The sequence below is a fragment of the Ahaetulla prasina genome, chromosome 6 (assembly GCF_028640845.1).
Source record: "Ahaetulla prasina isolate Xishuangbanna chromosome 6, ASM2864084v1, whole genome shotgun sequence".
In the NCBI taxonomy this organism is placed as follows: Eukaryota; Metazoa; Chordata; class Lepidosauria; order Squamata; family Colubridae; genus Ahaetulla; species Ahaetulla prasina.
Genome location: NC_080544.1, coordinates 2848696 through 2867909, shown reverse-complemented (window position 1 = coordinate 2867909; position 19214 = coordinate 2848696). Strand labels below are relative to the sequence as shown.

The 19214-nt window shown below is 44.1% G+C and overlaps 1 protein-coding gene across 11 annotated transcripts in view; it reads left to right on the top strand.

The window, feature by feature from the left end:
- LDB3 (LIM domain binding 3) overlaps positions 1 to 19214 on the top strand; it is a 161488-nt gene that overhangs the window by 131956 nt on the left and 10318 nt on the right. For 6 of the 11 annotated variants that reach the window (XM_058187031.1, XM_058187030.1, XM_058187032.1 and 3 more), the window contains 4 exons: positions 3717 to 3764; positions 7832 to 8025; positions 11698 to 12010; positions 16323 to 16503. In XM_058187031.1, coding sequence (XP_058043014.1) covers positions 3717 to 3764; positions 7832 to 8025; positions 11698 to 12010; positions 16323 to 16503 — 736 coding nt within the window. The remainder of the gene's footprint in view (positions 1 to 3716; positions 3765 to 7831; positions 8026 to 11697; positions 12011 to 16322; positions 16504 to 19214) is intronic. The other 5 variants (XM_058187041.1, XM_058187038.1, XM_058187034.1 and 2 more) reach the window with 2 other exon arrangements.

Below are 19214 nucleotides of genomic sequence, written 5' to 3'. Positions count from 1 at the left end.
GTTATTTATAAAAGAAAGGGAAACCTCATCAGCTCAAAAATTTAATGCAATAGCAAAGTAGCTTAGGGTATCATTTTACACACACACACACAAACACAAACACACACACACGTACACAATTTTTATTAAGGAGATTCTTAATAAAATAAAAACCTTAAGAGGAAATAATGTTAACAAAGAAGAATAGAAAATAGGGCAAAAAGAAAATAGAAATAGAAAAAAGAAAAGGGAAATTATAAAGAAACAGCTTCTAGCCTTCTTGACAGCAGTTCATTTATATTTTGCACTGTAAAGTCGCAATGTTCCATAAATGATCTTTTCTAATCTAGTTCAAACCCATAATTCACAACTTTGTTTTGCTTTTTTCTTTTTCAGCAAAAAGTCTGTGAGGTGTTTCTGCTCACTAATAAATGTAATTGTTAATCTTTCTCTAATCAAACAGGTTAATTTGCCATTTCTGCCTCTATTGTGGATACTTCAGAATCCCATTTAGCCTTCACTAAATGCATCAACAGAAAAATTGCCAATATAGTGCTTTGGTCTGTCTGTCCAAATGTATGCCAGCTAAAAATGTTGCATCAATATATTTAACATTTTTAATCTCTCCTAAAGATTATAATTGCATCTATACAAGTTATTCTCTCAAATTTTGTTTTCCCCCCCTTGTTTGAGTAGTTTTCAATTTTGTTGTTGTTGTTCTTATGTTGTTTCTGATGTTTGATGTTGTGTCGATGACTCTGTAAATAGCTGGTTGACTTTAACTTTCTCAACAAGAATTCTCCTACTAACCTACAAGTATGGGGCTGATCTCATATTTTGAGTTGTAAAACGTTTTGTAAACCCACTTAAGAGCAAGGAAACACAGGTTTGGTCTAAGACTTCCTGTTGTCTTATCCATCCTACATCTAAATTGCAGCTCTTAATTCCTTATCACCAGTTCAGCCACAGTTACAATCATGAAGATGTTATATTTTTCTTTGTTATAAGAATTATAGCCTACAAGGAGCTTTCCTATTCCTTCTTCTCCTCCAACACAGCCACGAGAATTTGGAAGAATTCCTTTCCTGTATTTTATCTGCAATTTATTTCTATACCCACCCAGAGATGGCTATAAGATGGGCAACTATATAATTGTCATGAATGAATGAAAGAATGAATGAAAGAAAAAAAAATCAAATTAATTAATTTGATTGCTGGAAGGCAACAAAGGGCCATTATATTTGTTTGTTTGTACGTTTGTATGTTTGCCATCCGCCATATTCATGGGTTACAAAGCTGCGTTGTTTAATTATTTATTAATCAGATTTCAGTGCCCTCCCTGTGTCACTCTCAAGAGTTTTTGACAAATCCAGAGCTAAGGTTTGTTAGGACAACATTTTAAGGAAAAGTTTCTTCAGAGCAATTTCACAGAGTTTAAGACTGCCTTTTAATATTTGGTGGATATCTTAAACCAAGCCTAACCGATCCGGAAGGAAAAGAGTTAAAGCTTCTTGCAGACAAGCCAAAATAGGAAAAAATGAGTAGAAATTATAAGAAATCAAGCAGATTCATTCCAGTCCCCATGATTAATTGGAAAAGAAAGTGCCAGCTAAACCTCTGCCTTTCTGATATATAGAAACAGTCAAGAAACACCAGCAAAGACCAGTGGATGGTTGTTTGGTGGTAATATCCCTCTGCTACAAATGCAGTGTTCCAGAGCATATTTCAGGGGCTGCTACAAAGAAGAGGGGTCAAACTATTCTCCAAAGCACCTGAGGGCAGGACAAGAAGCAATGGGTGGAAACTAATCAAGGAGAGAAGCAATCTAGAACTAAGGAGAAAGTTCTTGACAGAACAATTAATAAGTGGAACAACTTGCCTCTAGAACAGGGGTGTCCAAACTTGGTCCCTTTAAGACTTTTGGACTTCAACTCCCAGAGTCCCTCAGCCAGCAAAGCTGGCTGAGGAACTCTGGGAGTTGAAGTCCAAAAGTCTTAAAGGGACCAAGTTTGGACACCCCTGCTCTAGAAGCTGTGACTTCTCCAATACTGGAAGCTTTTAAGAAAAGATTGGACAACCATTTGTCTGAAATGGTATAGGGTTTCCTGCCAAAGCAGGGGGTTAGACTAGAAGACCTCCAAGGTCCCTGTATTATTCTGTTCTATCTGTTAAGAACTTAGAGATAGTCCTCATCTTAACAACTATTCATTTAGTTACTATTGGAAATGACAACGGCACTGAAAACAGAGCCTTGTGATTCCTCCCATTTATGACTGTTTCAGCATCCCTAAAGTCATGTGATCAAATTTGGGGTGCTTGGCGAGTGACACATATTTAGAAGAGTTGCAGCATTCCTGGGATCATGGGATCGCCTTTGGTGACCTTCCCAACAAGCAAGGTCAACAGGAGAAGCCAGAGTTGCTTAACCGTGTGGTTCATTTAACCATGGCAGGTGGCTAGAAAAGTTGTAAAATCAGGCCCAAGCCCCTGAACAACCATCTTGCTTAGCCATGCAAATTCCGGTCCCCATTGTTGTTGTAAGCCAGGGGTGTCAAACTCGATTTCATTGAGGGACGCATCACGGTTGTGTCTGACCTCGAGGGGCCGGAGTGGGCGTGTCAGGGGTACCTGTGGTGGCCCCAGGGCTCTGCCAGAGAAAATGGGCTCCTGACCTTAATTTTCGGTTGCTATGGCCTCCTGCAACCCTCTGCCAGTGAAAACCAAGCTGAGGAGGGCCACATGCGGCCTTCCCGAGGTCTGATTTTGCTGCCAGAGGCACCTCGAGCCAGTCCTTTGCTGTTTCCAGAATGGCCCCATGGGCCAGATCTAAGCACCCCGTGGGCCAGATCCGGCCCCTGGGCCTTGAGTTTGACATCCCTGTTGTAAGCTTAGGACTAAGAGAGGGATCTTGGAGTCCTAGTGGCAACCATTTAAACATGAACCAACAGTGTGCAGCAGCAATACAAAAAAAAAAAGCCAATGCAATACTAGGTTGCATTAACAGATGGATTGAATCAAGATCACATGAAGTAATAGCACCGCTTCATAAAGCCTTAGTAAGACTCCACTTGGAATTGTGCATCTAGTTTTCGTTATCCAATACACACACAAAAAAATATGTTGACATATTGGAAAGAGTTCAGAGAAGAGCAGCAAAGATATTAAGGATCTAATCATTTCAGGAACTGGGTATGTTTAGTCTAATGAAAAAAAGGTCCATGGATGACATGACAAGTCTTGCAATACTTGAAGGGCTTCCACAAAGAAGAAGGAGCCAACTTATTTATCAAAGCACCAGAAGGCAAGGCAAGAAACAAAGGATGGAAACTCATCAAGGACAGAAGCAACCTTAGAACTAAGGAGAAACTTCTTAACAGTGAGACCAATTAACTAGTGGAACAGCTTGCCTTTAGAAGTTGTGGGTGCTCCCTCACTGGAGGCTTTCAAGAAGAGACTGGCAGCTACTTGTCTGAAATGGTCTCCTTCTTGAGCAGGGAGTTGGACTAGATGACCTCTAAGGTCCCTTCTAACTGTTACTGTTACTAACTTTTATTTTTTATGGAGCACCTGTTACATGTCCCATGGCATGATAAAAAATAATGAATTTCAGCCTTTTCTGTGCATCTTCCCCTCTTCACAAATCTTGCTTTTTGTTGGGAATGCTATGTCTCCATCGCAGCTGATTTTATTTTTTTGCATTTTTTTTAAAAAAACTGTCTTTTTTTTTTTTTTTTTAGCTTCCACCATCAAGCTTCGACTTCCATCTCCTACCAGTCCCGCAAGAGGTATCCCATTCAAAGCTTCTGGCTTTTCATTTGACAGCTGATCATTAGTACAGCATTAATGCGCTTCTTGTCTGCAGTGGCTTTGTTTCTCTGACAACTAATAGTTTCCAAACTTAATTCTTGCTTGCCCCGCAGACACATCTCGCCTTGCTTATAGTCTTTCCAAGCTGTCCTGGCAAACCACTGTCAGCTCCTTCCAAAACTTTCGTTTTCCTCCCGTTGAAATTTAGACGGATCTCCTTTTTTTACAGCCCGGCTCAGATCTTTTATTAATGAAGGACTGTGCTTGTTTTCTCTCTTTCAGGAGCCCCTGCATTTTCACCGTGAGAAATTCTAATCTGCCCTTCCTGTGTTAGTTCTGCTCCTCAATGTTCTTGTTTTCTTTCTTTCTTTCTTGCAAAGGATTGCATTGAAGGTGTTTTGCCTTTCATATTAATTCGGCTGGTTCCAAATGAGATTTCCTTTAGGTTGTTCTCATCTAGAATAACAGCATATTGTAAAGCAATTTATTATTTTTTATACACACAAACACACACACACACACACACACACATACATATATATATATATATATATATATATATATATATATACTGTTGTGACTTAGACTTCCTGAGTCATTAAAACACACAAGTAGTCCCAAAAACCTCTTTTATTGCAACAGCTGTGAATTACGTTCATTGAGTCCCAATTAGTTGAAAAATGTCCTTTAGAAGAAGTCCTTCGGGATAATCACCAACCTTTATCTCCCTTGACACCCTGCCGAAGACCTACTTGGCAAAGCCACATGGATTCCAGAATCAAACACACATGCCGACTGGGAACAGAATTAACAACGTTGCTTTCCTGCAAACTGCCCACATGCCTTTGCTCCTCTTTTAAGCCTCATGGGAGGGGCCAATCACCTCCAGGCCTTACTGTCTGTGCCTTCTGGCAGCTCTGCATATGCGCGCACTAGGAACAGGCTCCTCCTGTTCCTCTGCCTCTCTGCTGTCTGACTCTGGAGACTCCGGAGTCTGCACATCACTCCCAGATGGTCCTGACCCCATCTCTGCCTCCAACACAGAGCCCTCATCCAGGCCTTCCCCAGACTCCAGGACTGGCCCATGTTCCTCCTCAGCCTCCTCATTGTCCGACTCTGTTGCCAGCTCCGCAGGCTGCTGGAGGACCACAACACATACATACACGCACACACATACATGTGTGTATGTGTATCATGCATATGTTATTCATCTACTTTTGTCATAGCCATCACCTTGAAAGGGCCCTTTCCTGGAAGTTAGTCAGGAAACAAATATATTCATCCATCTTTAGGGTAGTACTCAGTGGTGGGATTCACATACTGTAGCAACCGGTTCGCCCAGCACTGGAAATATGACCTCACGCCATCCGTGCATGGGTCCGGCATCACAAAACATGGCAATTTGCTCACATGTGCCATCCGCACATGCGTGCAGCATCAAAAAACCAACAGTATAGGACGGAATTGTGCCTAGGCCAGGTCGCCACTACTGGTTCGCCCGAACCAATCCGAACCAGTTGAATATCACCTCTGGTAGTACTCTGATTCTCTTTGATATCATTATAACGCATATATATAATGCAACTTTAGACAAACACTGGCCTTTTTTTTTTAGAAAATGCTTGCCACTCGGAGACGTATAGGAAATGAATCCCATTTAAAATCCAAAGAGATCTTTTACGTTAATACAGGTAGTCCTTGATTTACAACCATTCATTTAGTGACCATTCGAAATTAGAGCTGAAAAAAGTGACTTATGACAATTTTTCACACTTATAACTGCTGCAATATCTCCACGGTCACGTGATCAAAATCCAGCCACATATTTATGACAGGTGCAATGTCCTGGGGTCACGTGATCCCCTTTTGCCACCTTCTGACAAGCAAAATCAATATCGTTGAAGGGCTGATTCATTTAACAGCAGGTGACTCACTTAACAACTGTGGCAAGAAAGGTTGTAAAATGGGACAAAACTCACTTAACAACTGTCTCACTTAGCAGCTGAGACTTTGGACTCAATTGTGGTCGTTAGTCAAGGACTACCTATAATTCCACTTTATACTCCTTGTAGGGCTACAAAAGTTATTGGGTCAGCTTCTCCTTGGATTTACTGATTTTATATCTGCAATAACCTAAAATGAGATGGTTAGAGCTTTCCTTTCAAGAAAGAGAAAACAGTTCCCCAGAGATGTCAGGTAGCACACCTCTAACATTTTGTAGGGGGAAAAAACACACAATGTATGCTCAGAAGTACTGCTAGCTTCTTAATGGAGTCAGACATAGCAAAATGAGTCTAATGGGGAGGTAAAACAGGCACTTTAAAAAATGATTTGTTTGCAAGCATACTGCAAGAATAACCTTGGACACATTGTTAGGGAATTGGAATACCAGGGTAAATACAAGTAAAAATAAATTTAGTAAATAAATAAATAGAAAGCAATGTTTGTTTGTTTGTTTCTAAAGCACCCTGGTATTTACAACTAAATCCTTGGCCTGAGATTCTAGAACGAATTCTAGAAAGACCTAAACAGGGTTCTTCCAGGCTAGGCCCAAACCATCCCTTGATGCCTCAGCTTTGGAGTAGCTCTCCTGGCCTTCAGCCGATGGGCTTCCTCTACCATGGAAGAAAAGCAACTTCCAAAGAAGAGAATGTCTCTGAGAGCATGTCCTCTCTCTCTCTTTTTTGTCCTGGATGGGAAACAGTCTCAGTAAAAGCGTTCAACAAGAAGCTGGAGTGGTTGGGATGTCCTATTAAGAAGGAAATTGTTGTGACTCCAGCCCCCCACCCCCCCCGGGCCTGGCCCCCTGCCAGAAAGTGACTCAGAGAGTGAGGGGGAAGGGCCGTCGGGGCTCCCCTCTGCAGGGCCGGCCGCTCTGGCTCAGCTCCAGGAGCCAGAGGCAGGCCAGGTAGAGGAGGTGACGAGGCCTTTGTCTCCTGTATCTCCCCCCACCCAGGCAACACTTCCAGACCCAGCTGTGGACAATCAGTCCTGGTTAGATCCCAGGTTTCGTAGACAAGAGAGGCGGGAACAACAAAAGAAAGGGTAGGACAGGCCTAGAGAGTGCTGAGTCACGGAGTCACGACCCACAGGGTATAAAAGCAGGAGGGGCTGCTCTACTACTTTGTGACAGACAAAGCAAACTGACTGGAGAAAACTTGAGCTGAACTATTTGACTGAGCATTTGGCCTGGATTGCTGTTTGTTCCTGACTTCCTGGTTGCTCCTGTAGCATCAGGGAAGATACAGAAAACCTTGGCAGACGTTCGCTGGCTGCTGCCAGAGCTGATAGCTGCTGTGGACTAAATTGCTGGCTAATTGAGTCAGTTCACGTGTCTCCTGGACTGAGGTGGGTGGGGACAGAACAGAAATGCTACTAGATCAAGAATGTCTATGGAGATGCTCAGTCATCCAGGTCATGGTTATCCCAAAGGTGCTTTTTTCAAGATGTAACTGGACTCTCTGGTTTTTCTTTGAAGACATTTCACTTCTCATTCGAGGAGCTTCTTCAGCTCTCAGAAGAAGCTTCTCAGATGAAAAGCGAAACATCTTCAAAGAAAAACCAGAAAGTCCAGTTGCCTCCTGAAAAAGATCTGGGACATTTTGCCTCCACTGGTCATTCTGTCGAAGGACATTTTTAGAAGATTCCTCTTACTGTATCAACCATATCGCCCCCATCCCATGCACACTAGATTTCTTTCCATTGGAACCAAGACCAGGGTAACACCACCAGGATTGTCTTCTCTGGTATCTGAAACATCTCACCGTCTTAACCAAATAACCATGGAGCTGGCTTTTGGATGTACACTCTACAAATGTGCTAACAGTGCCCTAAACATTTGATTCCTCCTTTTATGAAAGGTTTTCCTCTTCTTTCCAATATAACTATGGAAAGTGCATATTAACTGTGTGAGGCTTCTAGGTGGCAGCATCTCCGTGCTTTCTTCTGGAGCTTCCAAGGAAGAGTTTTCAACTTGTAGGGGGACCATCATTCTCCAGCTGTTTGCTCTGCTTTCTGACAAATGCATGATCTGCTTTGTTTTTAGAGGCCAAGCCTACACTTCAGCCCCAGCTCCCCATGGCCCAGCTCCCCATGGCCCAGTTCCCCATGGACCGGCTCCCCATGGACCAGCACCCCATGGACCAGCTCCTTACACAGGCTACAGTGAAGCCCCAGTGCCTGCTCCGAAGCCAAGAGTTGTGACCACTGCAAGCATAAAGCCCTCGGTCTATCATCCAGGTAAGGGGATTTTGAAGGTATCCTTGACTGCATCCAGTAATGTTCATTAACAACAACAAAACTTTCAGAAGAAGAGGGCACAGGTGGTCCTTGCTTAACAGTGACTTCTGAACAGTCCTCAAATTTACAACCATTGCAACATCTCTCTGCCATGCAATCATTAGCAACCATTGCTTGTTGGGAAGCCATCAAGAAGTCGCAAGTCACCGTCATGTGATCTCTCGCTTAGTAACAACAGGAGACTTACTTAACCATGACAAATGGGTCATAAAATAGGGTGCGGTCATGTGGTGACTTAACCAGGCTACTTAACAATGAATTTTCCAGTCCTTATTGTAGTTGTAAATCCGGGTCTACCTGTAATTAATTTTTTCCCTCTTCAGTTGACTGGATGGTGGATCTTTTCATTGTTTTTTGAATAAATCGCAGAAAGGTGTTTTTTTAAGATATACTTTTATGCATATTATAAAGTTGATGTTTCCTTGGAGTTAAGATCCACTTCTGCTAACTTCAGGAACATGCTTGTAGTTTCCATGGGAACAATGAAAGAATTTTTGCTATTGCCTTCATCTAGGAATTCTTTTTAATGTCCCAGTCGGGTACACATATCTCAGGTTTTTCTGGTGGTAGCATGCTAGCTTTTTCTTCAGTCAGCCAAGATCAGCCTCAACCTGATTTATCACTGAAATTCAGCTGGGGCCCAAAAACAGAAGAAGATTCTAGAATCGGGTGCAATCTTGCTCCGGAACAGGAGTGTCGAATTCGATTTCATTGAGGGCCGCATCGGGGTTGTGTTTGACCTCTGGGGGACGGGGTGAGTGTGCCTGGGGTGAGCATGCCTAGCTTGACATCATTCGTGTTGGGAGCGCCTGTGCTGGCCTGAGTCCTCTGCCACTGAAAACGGGCCCCTGAGCTCCGTTTTTGGCTGCGACGGCCTCCTGCAACCCTCTGCCAGCTAAAACAGAGCTCGGGAGGGCCATGCGGAGGCACCATAGGCCAGTCTTTCACTGTTTCCAGGGTAACCCTGTGGGCCAGATCTAAGCACCCTGTGGCTGGAACTGGCCCCCTGGGGCCTTGAGTTTGACACCCTCGCTCTGGAATGAGGGAAAATGTGACAAGCATACAGCTCTGTTTGCCAGCATTTCCTGGCCCCCACGGAAGGTCTCTGCACCTCTGAAGAGAACAGGGCTTTATAAAACAACAGCCAGAGGCATTTGTTCATTTCTCATTAGTCCGTCGAGCTGCCTTGACGTATAAACACGGTTAGGAAAATTCTGCATTCCGCTGTTGAAGCGAGGACAGTGTTTAGCAGTTGCTGAAAAGAACTTCCCATCCTCCTTTTTCTGGAGATAAACCACGTCTCCAGAAACCAGAAGTATAGTCCTTGTTTACAGGATGCCTGTTTCCCAAAATTGTCAGCAGATGGCATGACATTCTAGGTTTCATCCCCGTGATCACCTCTGCGTCTTGAGAATAAGCGCCTTCTGTTCCTAGCAAGCAGAGGAGCCCATTCAGATGTCTACAGGCATCTGTGTGGTACATTCCTTTCATTATGGTAGCATCCCAGAAGATGCTTTTCCATCTTTTATCGAAGTCCTCAGCAGAATAAAACAGCAGAATTCAGATACGGTGAGATAAGCTTCACTTAAGAATTCTGCGGTTACTTTTTTGAATACTGCATTCTTTTAGTTGTTCATTATTTTTCCCTGTCTGAAATTCAGCAACTTGCCTAGCAAAGAACAGGTACATTTGTAATCTTTCTTCTTGAGATGCTCAAGATTACAGCTGTGGTGGCACAGTGGTTAGTACTGTGCCATGCCACCACAGTACTGCAGATGACTACTGCTAACTGCCGGCTGCCTGCAATTTGGCAGTTCAAATCTCACCAGGTTCAAGGTTGATTCAGACTTCCATTCTTCTGAGGCGGGTAAAATGAGAACCCAGATTGTTGGGGGCAACAGGCTGACTCTGTAAACTGCTTAGAGGGGGCTGTAAAAGCACTGTGAAGTGGTATATAAGTCTAAGTGCTATTGCTATTGCTATATAGCTTTCACCAAGAAAATGATACCAAAGCAACTTGAACATTTAAGCCAGCGTTCTGATTAAGCGACAAGATATTTGCCTTCAAGAGTTTGAGTGACTTAACATCATAAGACATCAGGAGCTTGGGAGCAAGGAAAGGCCTCTGTTTATAGATTTTTAAGTTTTTTAAAATATATTTGTATGAAGGAATGAGGCCTTGGGCTAAGGTGGGAATGGAATGAGCCAATGGAACTGGTATGAAGGAATGAAACAAAGCTAAACAGGAAATTAAAATAAAACTTTCTTTTAAACATGGAACAGAAGGAGGAATAGAAAAAGAACAATGTTCTGAAATTTATGACTGAAAGCTGAAAGCTGAAACATGCACTCCAGGATTCATTTGCAAATTCTCTATCTTTTGGAGCTGATGAAGTCTTGAAAGTTAAGCCTGAAAAACATCTTAGAATTTTCGAGTTCAGCTTCCTGCTTAGTACTGAATTTGCCATCCAATCTCTACTTCACTCCAGGGAAAGGAAGATCACCAAATTCTGGGACCTGCAAAATTAGACGTTTTCATAAAATATGGGTCCTTAACCAGCAGCCAAATGGACCCTCCATGTTCAGGGGCTTGTTATATCCAACTTCCAGCTAATAATGGAAGGGTGTCATCCCTTCAAGGTACATCAAACTAGGAAACCAGAGCTATGAATGCTAATGTTACTTTTATCATCCATGAGAATTAGGGAAGGTCAAGTCAGAGATGCTTTCTCAGATTACAGTGCCAGGCCAGACTCAAATTTCTTTTATCTGTTGTCTTTGTTGGGCTCTTCCTCCTGTTCCTTGAGATTATTCCTTTTCCCCATTACATTAGGATACAGGTAGTCCTTGACTTACGACCACAACTGAGCTCAACATTCTTGCTGCTAAGTGAGACATTTGTTAAGTGGGTTTTGCCCCGTTTTATGACCTTTCTTGCCACAGTTGTTAAGTGAATCTGGCGTCCTCATTATGCTTGTCAGAAGGTCGCAAAAGATGATCACATAACCCTGGGACACTGCAACCGTCATAAATATGAATCGGTGGCCAAGCATCTGAATTTGATCATGCGACTGCAGGGATGCTGCAGTGGTCTTAAAGTGTGAAAAATGGTCCTAAATCACTTTTTTCAGTGCCCTTGTAACTTTGAACGGTCACTAAACAAACTGTTGTAAATTGAGGACTACATTCTCTCAGGGTAAACAAAAGTGCAACATTAACCACTGAAATTAGTGAAAGTTAGCAGCAAAAATAGACTGAAAGATGTGTAAACTAGAAGTGAACAACAACAACGAAGGAAGCCATGGAAGGAAACGACTGCTAATATTATGCAATTGTTAATGGTTATTTTATCCTGGACTGCAGAGTTGATATAGATAACCTGCTTGAAGATAGCCAAAGCAAACTAAATAATGATTCTTGCAATTTATTTATCTCTAAAGGCAGAGGATTATCCAATATTTTAGGTCTGCTGCAGCATGAGATTTTGAAAGCAGGCTAAGCCGCGTTAAGATTATCTGAGGCTGCTCTGGTATGAAGGAGAACATCCTGATAAATATTGTGCTTTGCAGAAACAAAAATGAGGATTATTCAATGCAAATTTCTCATTTACAGCAGCTCCAGCACCCGCGCCACCATCGGTGTCCACACATACCTATATTCCAAGCCAAGTTGAACCTGCAAGTCGTCCCCCATGGGTGACGGATGACTCCTTCTCCCAAAAGTTTGCTCCTGGGAAAAGTACAACCACCATCACCAAGCACATTCTGCCAAAGGGTGCTCCGGTGCCTCCATCTTCTGCCCCACCTCCCTCAATTCCTGCATCCATCCAGGCTCCTGCTATCGCGCGGGGAACAATCCAAAGAGCAGAACGCTGCCCCGCCAGTAGCCGAGCTCCGCTCTGTGGACATTGTAATAGCATCATCAGGTATGTCCATTGCATCCTTCCATGGAAAGAAATCCTAGTGGAGTGCAGTTACATTTATGCCAGAGACTAAAGATGGTCGAGCATCTGTAAGAGAAAAGCAGGCAGAGCTGGGAGGGCGGAGTTAAGTGTGTCATCAGTTTAGAGTCCTTGCGTTGCCATAAGAGATCCAAATCCAGATTCCCTGAATTCCACTGGCCCTTATCTAGCACCAATTTTAGTGGTGACCATTAGTTGACTTGTGTATAGGCTTGAGCAATAAATCTTTCTGCACTGCATCTTAATCTATAATCCTGATTTTTTTTGCACTTGACATTAGCTTTCCTAGAGAAAATCTTCTCTTTTGTGTCTATCTTCACCATTCAGCCCTTGGAATGCAGAAATTCCATTCAGGTCATATCATAGATTCATGATGGATACTGAAAATGGCTAATGTATTTTTTCCAAATCTGATCACGCCTAAGATGCTGACCTACAAATTCCATTATCTCCAACTAGTAAGGCTAATGACGTGCAACACAGCTGGTGGGATCTAGTTTGGAGAAACAGAAATGTTACTGATGGCCATCCCAAACTAGCATAGAGTACTTTGTAAATACATTCTCTTTCAGGTAGGGAGAAATAAACGAGTTAAGGGATTCCTAGAAGAATGGAAGTTATTAGAATGATTCACATCTTGAGGATGGGCTGTTTGTAATTTCCAAAGACAGCATTCTAATCTTTCTGTAAATAATACATTATCAGATTTTATATTTTAAATCGGCAAAGACTCCTGTACCTGATTATTATTTTGTTTTTGGTTTTTTAAAAAAACATTTTATTAGTGAAACCAACAAAAAAAGACTCCATCAACGTTAGTACAATAAAGAAACCATATAGCGATTGAAATAAATAAAACATAAAGGAAATAAAGTAAGGAAAAATGAAGAGGATCTATATCAGGGGTCTCCAACCTTGTTCCCTTTAAGACTTGTGGACTTCAACTCCCAGAGACCTTCAGCCAGCAAAGATGGCTGAGGAACTCTGGGAGTTGAAGTCCACAAGTCTTGAAGGGACCAAGGTTGGAGACCCCGATCTATATGACATCAAAATAAAGTTAATCCAATTGTTAAAACTTATTAAATCTAGACCATATAAACACATGTGGCTCCATCTTCTCAATTCTGATGATCGACTAAACTCTATCCTAATTGTTAGCATCTGATTTCTCTTCTCTTCTCTTCTCTTCTCTTCTCTTCTCTTCTCTTCTCTTCTCTTCTCTTCTCTTCTCTTCTCTTCTCTGCCTTTCCTCCTCTCCTCTCCTCTGCTCTCCGTTAACAGAGACTTAAAACCAAGATTTTTCTTCCAGGTTCCCTTCTCACAGAGTTCCTTTTAGCAAGGTTTATGGAGAAAAAATGGATGGAATTCCAAGAATTTCAGCAACTGAACTATTTCCTGTTTACAACCAATATACCCCCAATGTGTATCAAGGAAAAGACTTTCTGAATCTCTTCCTAACAGCCTACAGAGATGGTGAGGAGGTGGATGTTTTCGTCACCTCCTGGCTGTCTCCAGAACCATCTCCTGGATCTGTATCAGTCTGGGAACCAATCACCACAGGCAATGGTGGGATTCAAAAAATTTTACTACCAATTCTGTGGGCGTGGCTTGGTGGACGTGGCATGGCTTGGTGTGCACGGCAGGGGAACGATACTGTAAAATCTCCATTTCCTCCCAATCAGCTGGGACTTGGGAGGCAGAGAATAGCTGGGGTTGGGGCTAGTCAGAGATGGTATTAACCAGTTCTCCAAATTACTCAAAATTTCCACTATTGGTTCTCCAGACTGGTTAGAACCTGCTGAATCCCACCTCTGACCACAGATACCAACCTCTTTTACAATCACCATGGCTGCTTATTTGTCACTCAGGAGAAGCATGCCACAATTTGCACCCAAAACAAAAGGAAGTTTCAGAACATATCAGATGAAATCTTTGGGATACTCCTTGATGGAGCAATGTTTCCTGGAATCGCCCCCGAACCAGTCTGCAGCCCATAGTCCTGCCATGCTTCCCTGCCCTCCACGTGGCCTTCCCGGCATCCCCGTGGCCAGCTTGCGAAGGCAGGCAAGTAAAAGGTTATGTGGAAGGCAGGCAAGCATGGCAGGGCTGCAGGGAAGGGAGCTAGCAGCCTACTCCCTTTTCCGCAGCCCTGCCATGCTTGCCTGCCTTCCACGCTGCCCTCCCGGTGATCCCCCATGCCCACTTGCCTTCCAAGGTCGGTGTCCAGCCTGGCCCGGCCAGTGGGTGTGTGGGTGGCCCTTGATGGAGATCCAGCTGCTGTTCCGGGGCTGAGAGGGACTGTGGTGCCATGGCTGTGCCCCAGGAGGGCAAGCTGATGTCCCAGATGGTGCTGCACATGCAGTGCCCTCCTGAAGCACCGCCACCACCGTTCACTTTCATTTCGCAGCAGGAGAAGGAAGAAAGCGAACAGCAGTGCTGCGGTGGTGCTCTGGGAGGGCAGGTGGACATCCCGGCTAGGGCTGCTGCATATGCACCCGCCCCATTTCTGCAAAGGCAGAGCCGCCGCCCCCCCCGCAGGGCAATCCAAAGAGGGGAGGGGGATGCTGCAGAAAAGGCCCCCTTCCACCCAGGCCCACGTGCCTCCCGTGCGGGCTCCGGGAGGCTTGGGGCTCCAAAGCAGCCCATTGGCTTCCATTTGGCCAACTCTTTGATCTCTTTGCAGATCAGCGCGGCCGACTGCTGGTGCCACTCTGGGAACTCAGCCCGCAGTGTTGCTTCCCGCCGGCAAAGAAGTGGAGCAAGAGGCACGGAAGCTGCCGACAGGGCAGCAGCCCCCTGTGTAGGGAAAGGGCCAGGCCCAGCCGCACCACCACAGAGCCCATGGCGCTTTCTCTTCGGCCTGGGCAGCAGCACTTACCCAGGCAGGCCAGTCTGAGAACCAAGTCGCCACACTTGTAGCCACGCGGCCAGCCAGAACGGGACATGGTGTAGGTGGAGAGGCTGATACAGCCCCCGCTGAGGCCGCCCTGGTCAAGCAATCGCTGCGCCTCCCCAGCAACAGGCGCACTGGGGCCGCCTTGCCCGCCTCCTCCTCCGTGTGCTGCACATGGAAGGGATCACCGCCACCGTCTCTCTCGCTGCCCTCTCTCTCCACCTGGCTGCAGACCTCCACCTGCCCTCCCGGAGCACTGCCACCATTCGCTTTCTTCCTTCTCCCACCGTGAAATGAAACAAATGGCAGCAGTGCTGCTTCAGGAGGGCAGGTGGAGGTCTGCAGCCAGGCGGGGAGGGAGAGCGGCGGGTTGTTCCAGCAAGGACCTGACATTTCCCTCAGCTGCAAAAACTGAGATTTGAGGTCTACAAATCGTGTTAAAGGGTGAGCTATTGATAGTTGCGTGGAAGGGAAATGAACTGAGCATGGGACGAAGAGACTGCAGGGCTGGCCCTGGCCACAGCCAATGGCATCGCCCTGCCATGGCCCACCTATGAAGTCTTCAGGTGCTAAGAATTGGGACCATCCACTAGGTTGCTGCACAGAAGATTTATTCAAGCTTATACACAAGAATCTAGTCAACTAAAGTTCAACACTAAATTGGCGCCACATTTGAATGGGATTCAGGAATGGCTGGACTTGGACTTTTGTGGGAACATAATAGCTCTAAGCTGATGACACACTTAATTCTGCTTTCCCAGCTCTGCCTGCTCTTCTCCTATACACATTAGTATAAATGAAATGGCATTTTATACTTTTGATCGCAGAATTTAGCTCAATAAGCTTTGAATTGGTTAGTCTTTAAGGAGGTTTTTCTGGGTTTTGTTAAGCTAGTTCCTAAGAGTCGTTGAAACAAGGGTGGATTTTATTTAAATCAATTGGATTTAAATCAACTGCATTTAAATCATAATGTTTAAAGAGCAACTGCCATCTTTGTCCCACAGTGGCTCCTCCTCTGACCCGCTAATGACTCACCGACAGTCCCAATATTGCAGAATATACAGCTTCATGCTACATAGCTAAGCTCCATTTCATGCTGAATAAACTAAATTATTAATGTATCTTAAACAGAAAATCTAATCTAAAGCTAGATAGATTTTTACTCCAAAAGTATTTTATTAAAATTAATCTGATAAAAATCAAACAAATTGGATATCAATTTAAAAAAATCTGATTTAAATTTTAAAAATCTGTTTGTTTGTTTGTTTTGTAATCATCTATTTTTATCCACCCTGGTTAGAACAGACCCATATATGCAAGGGATAGAAAAGCAAGGGATAGAAGAGCAATATATGTTTGAAAGTGTTTGATTCCTTCTTACAGAGGGCCCTTCTTGGTAGCCATGGGTCGCTCTTGGCACCCTGAGGAATTCTACTGTGCTTATTGCAAGACCTCTCTGGCTGATGTGGGCTTTGTTGAAGAACAGAATAGCGTCTACTGTGAGCGTTGCTACGAACAGTTCTTTGCCCCGACTTGTGCCAGATGCCATACCAAGATCATGGGGGTAAGTCCACAAGCCAACTGGGAGGAATCCTGGCCAAATCATGTCTATGGGGAGAGTCCAGCTACCAGATATGGGCTGCAAGAATTTGAAAGACCCTCTGGGAACATTAAGGAGACAAAGAAAACTCTAGCTCTCTGCTTCTGTGTAATGGTCATCTTTTGAAGCCCAGTTGTAAAATTTCAGTTACAGTGGGCACAGAAGATCTCTGGAGTTTCTGTTCTGACCCAGCCTTAGCAGAAGCAAGAAACAGACTCCTTGTCACACAAAAAAAACAACTCTCTTTATTGTGAATTAATTGCATTCATCCACTGAAAAGTCAGGGCAATAGTCCTTCAAGGAGTTAACAGACCTTATCATTTCCTTGCCATAATTGCAAGGCTGTGAGCTCCCAGCCGAAAGCCTGCAAATTAATTTGTTCTGGTAAGCAGTCTTTGATGCACAAAACACAATGAGCAAAATCTTCAGAAATACGAATTGTTGTCTCCTACAACAACCACTCCCCTTTCATTCTATTTATTCCCCAGCCAGGGAGGGGCCATTCAGTGTCCAGGTCAGGGGTGGGTTCCACTTACCTTTACTACCAATTCGCAATGGCTTCTGCACATGCACAGATCGTCAGTGATGATGTCGGGGCAGGTGGGTAGAGCCTCCCGCCACCATTATTATTCTCAAGAACCAGACCGAATCAGGAGCAACCCACCACTAGTCCAGGTGTGCTTTACTTCCCAAGTCAATTCTTTGTCCTCCGTTGCTCACCTCTCCTAACTGCTCTGGAACAGGCCCCAGCTGTTCTTCCTTCTCACTCATATTAGCCTCCAAAGGCAGCTGCCTCTCCATTGGCTGGGAAATATCTGATGGTCCTGGCTCTATCTCTGTGTCCGATGCAGAGCATCCATCAAAGTCTTCCCCAGACTCCAGAACTGGCCCAAGTTCCTCCCCAACCTCCTCATTGTCCGAGTCTGCCACCAGCTCTGCAGGTGGCTGGCAGGCCACAACAATCTCAACATCTCTATTAGTCCGCAAACATTAGTCCGCATACCTGTTAGGAAAGACAGAAGAATAGACTGTGGCTTAGAAATGAAGAAACTCTGCTGCTCATTAATTGAGATTCAAGTCAGACTTTGGCTTCCATTTGCTGTGAGATACTGAGCACTGTCCCTTTTCCTTTATTGACTTTCCCATAAAACTAAGCAGGATGACCTGCAAACTTAACCTAAACTGATCATCTAGGTTGCTATGCAAACACTCAATCAAGTTAATTAGACTTATTAACAGTGACTCATCAGCGAGACATCTCGTTAACGAAGAATGATCACAGGGTTTTGTCAAGAATATGTGAGAAGAAGGGAACATCGGATTAAAAATCTTGAGAGAAGAGAGGTCATAAACAAATTGCTCAACAGGTAATTAGCTGTGGTCGGCAAAGTCCTGTACACAAATTATCCCAGTCCTGATTTCTCCCTGATCATTTGAGTCAGCCCACTTCAAAGTGGTTTGTTGAAATGACTGAAACTTCCACAACTGACATTTTTGTGTTTTAAGCAGACATTTATGGGATAGTTGGAAATGCATAACACAGTACTGCATTTCCAGTCCGAATTTTCTCCTGTGGGGATATGAATTCCCATCACCCTTTAAATTAAGACATCCAGCTGAAGCACATTCTTTACAGCTTGAAGTAAAGTCATGCCACCTTCCTCTTCCTAATGCTTTCCTGGGGTGCTTGACTGTACAGGTAGTCCTCCACGTACTACCATTTGTTTAGTGACCATTTAAAGTTACAGTGGCTGTTCTGTCATCACTACACATTAGTCTGTGTGCAGCTCGACATGCAGCTAAACCCACCTATCCTCCAATAAAACAGACTGTGCATAGATCTTTTTTTATTATTATTATTATTTATTCGATTTTTATACCACCCTTCTCCCGAAGGACTCAGGGTGGTGTACAGCCAAGGTAAAATAGACAATACAATATACAATTAAAATACAAATTAAAAAACTTATTTTATAATTGGCCTAAAAAACTTTAAAATATATAAAACTAAAAACCCCTTAAAATTAATAATGGAAAATTTAAAACCAATAAAATTTAAGCCAGCCCCGCGCGAATGAAAAGATGTGTCTTCAGTTCGCGGCGAAAGGTCCGAAGGCCAGGTATTTGGCATAAACCCGGGGGAAGTTCGTTCCAGAGTGTGGGAGCCCCCACAGAGAAGGACCTTCCCCTGGGGTCCGCCAGCCGACATTGCTTGGCGGACGGCACCCTGAGAAGTCCCTCTCTGTGAGAGCGTACGGGTCGGTGGGAGGCATGAGGTAACAGCAGGCGGTCCCGTAAGTACCCAGGCCCTAAGCCATGGAGCGCTTTAAAGGTAGTGACCAAAACCTTAAAGTGCACCCAAAAGGCCACAGGTAGCCAGTGCAGTCTGCGCAGGAGCGGTGTTACGCGGGAGCTAAAGTCTGCGCAGGAGCGGTGTTACGCGGGAGATAAAGATCTGGATACTTTATCGAAAGAACAGGATATGGTGAAACTGGGGAAAATAGGGATGAGAACCAAATACAAGACAGGCAGTATTGAGTTACTGCTGAACGTAACAATTAATAAATACAAGCAATTTAAATCTCACCAGCGATGCTCTGTGTGTGGGATGTGGGTTTGTCCTTGGATGACCATGTGCCACAGATTAAGATGGATTCTTCTTTGTGCTTCTGCCT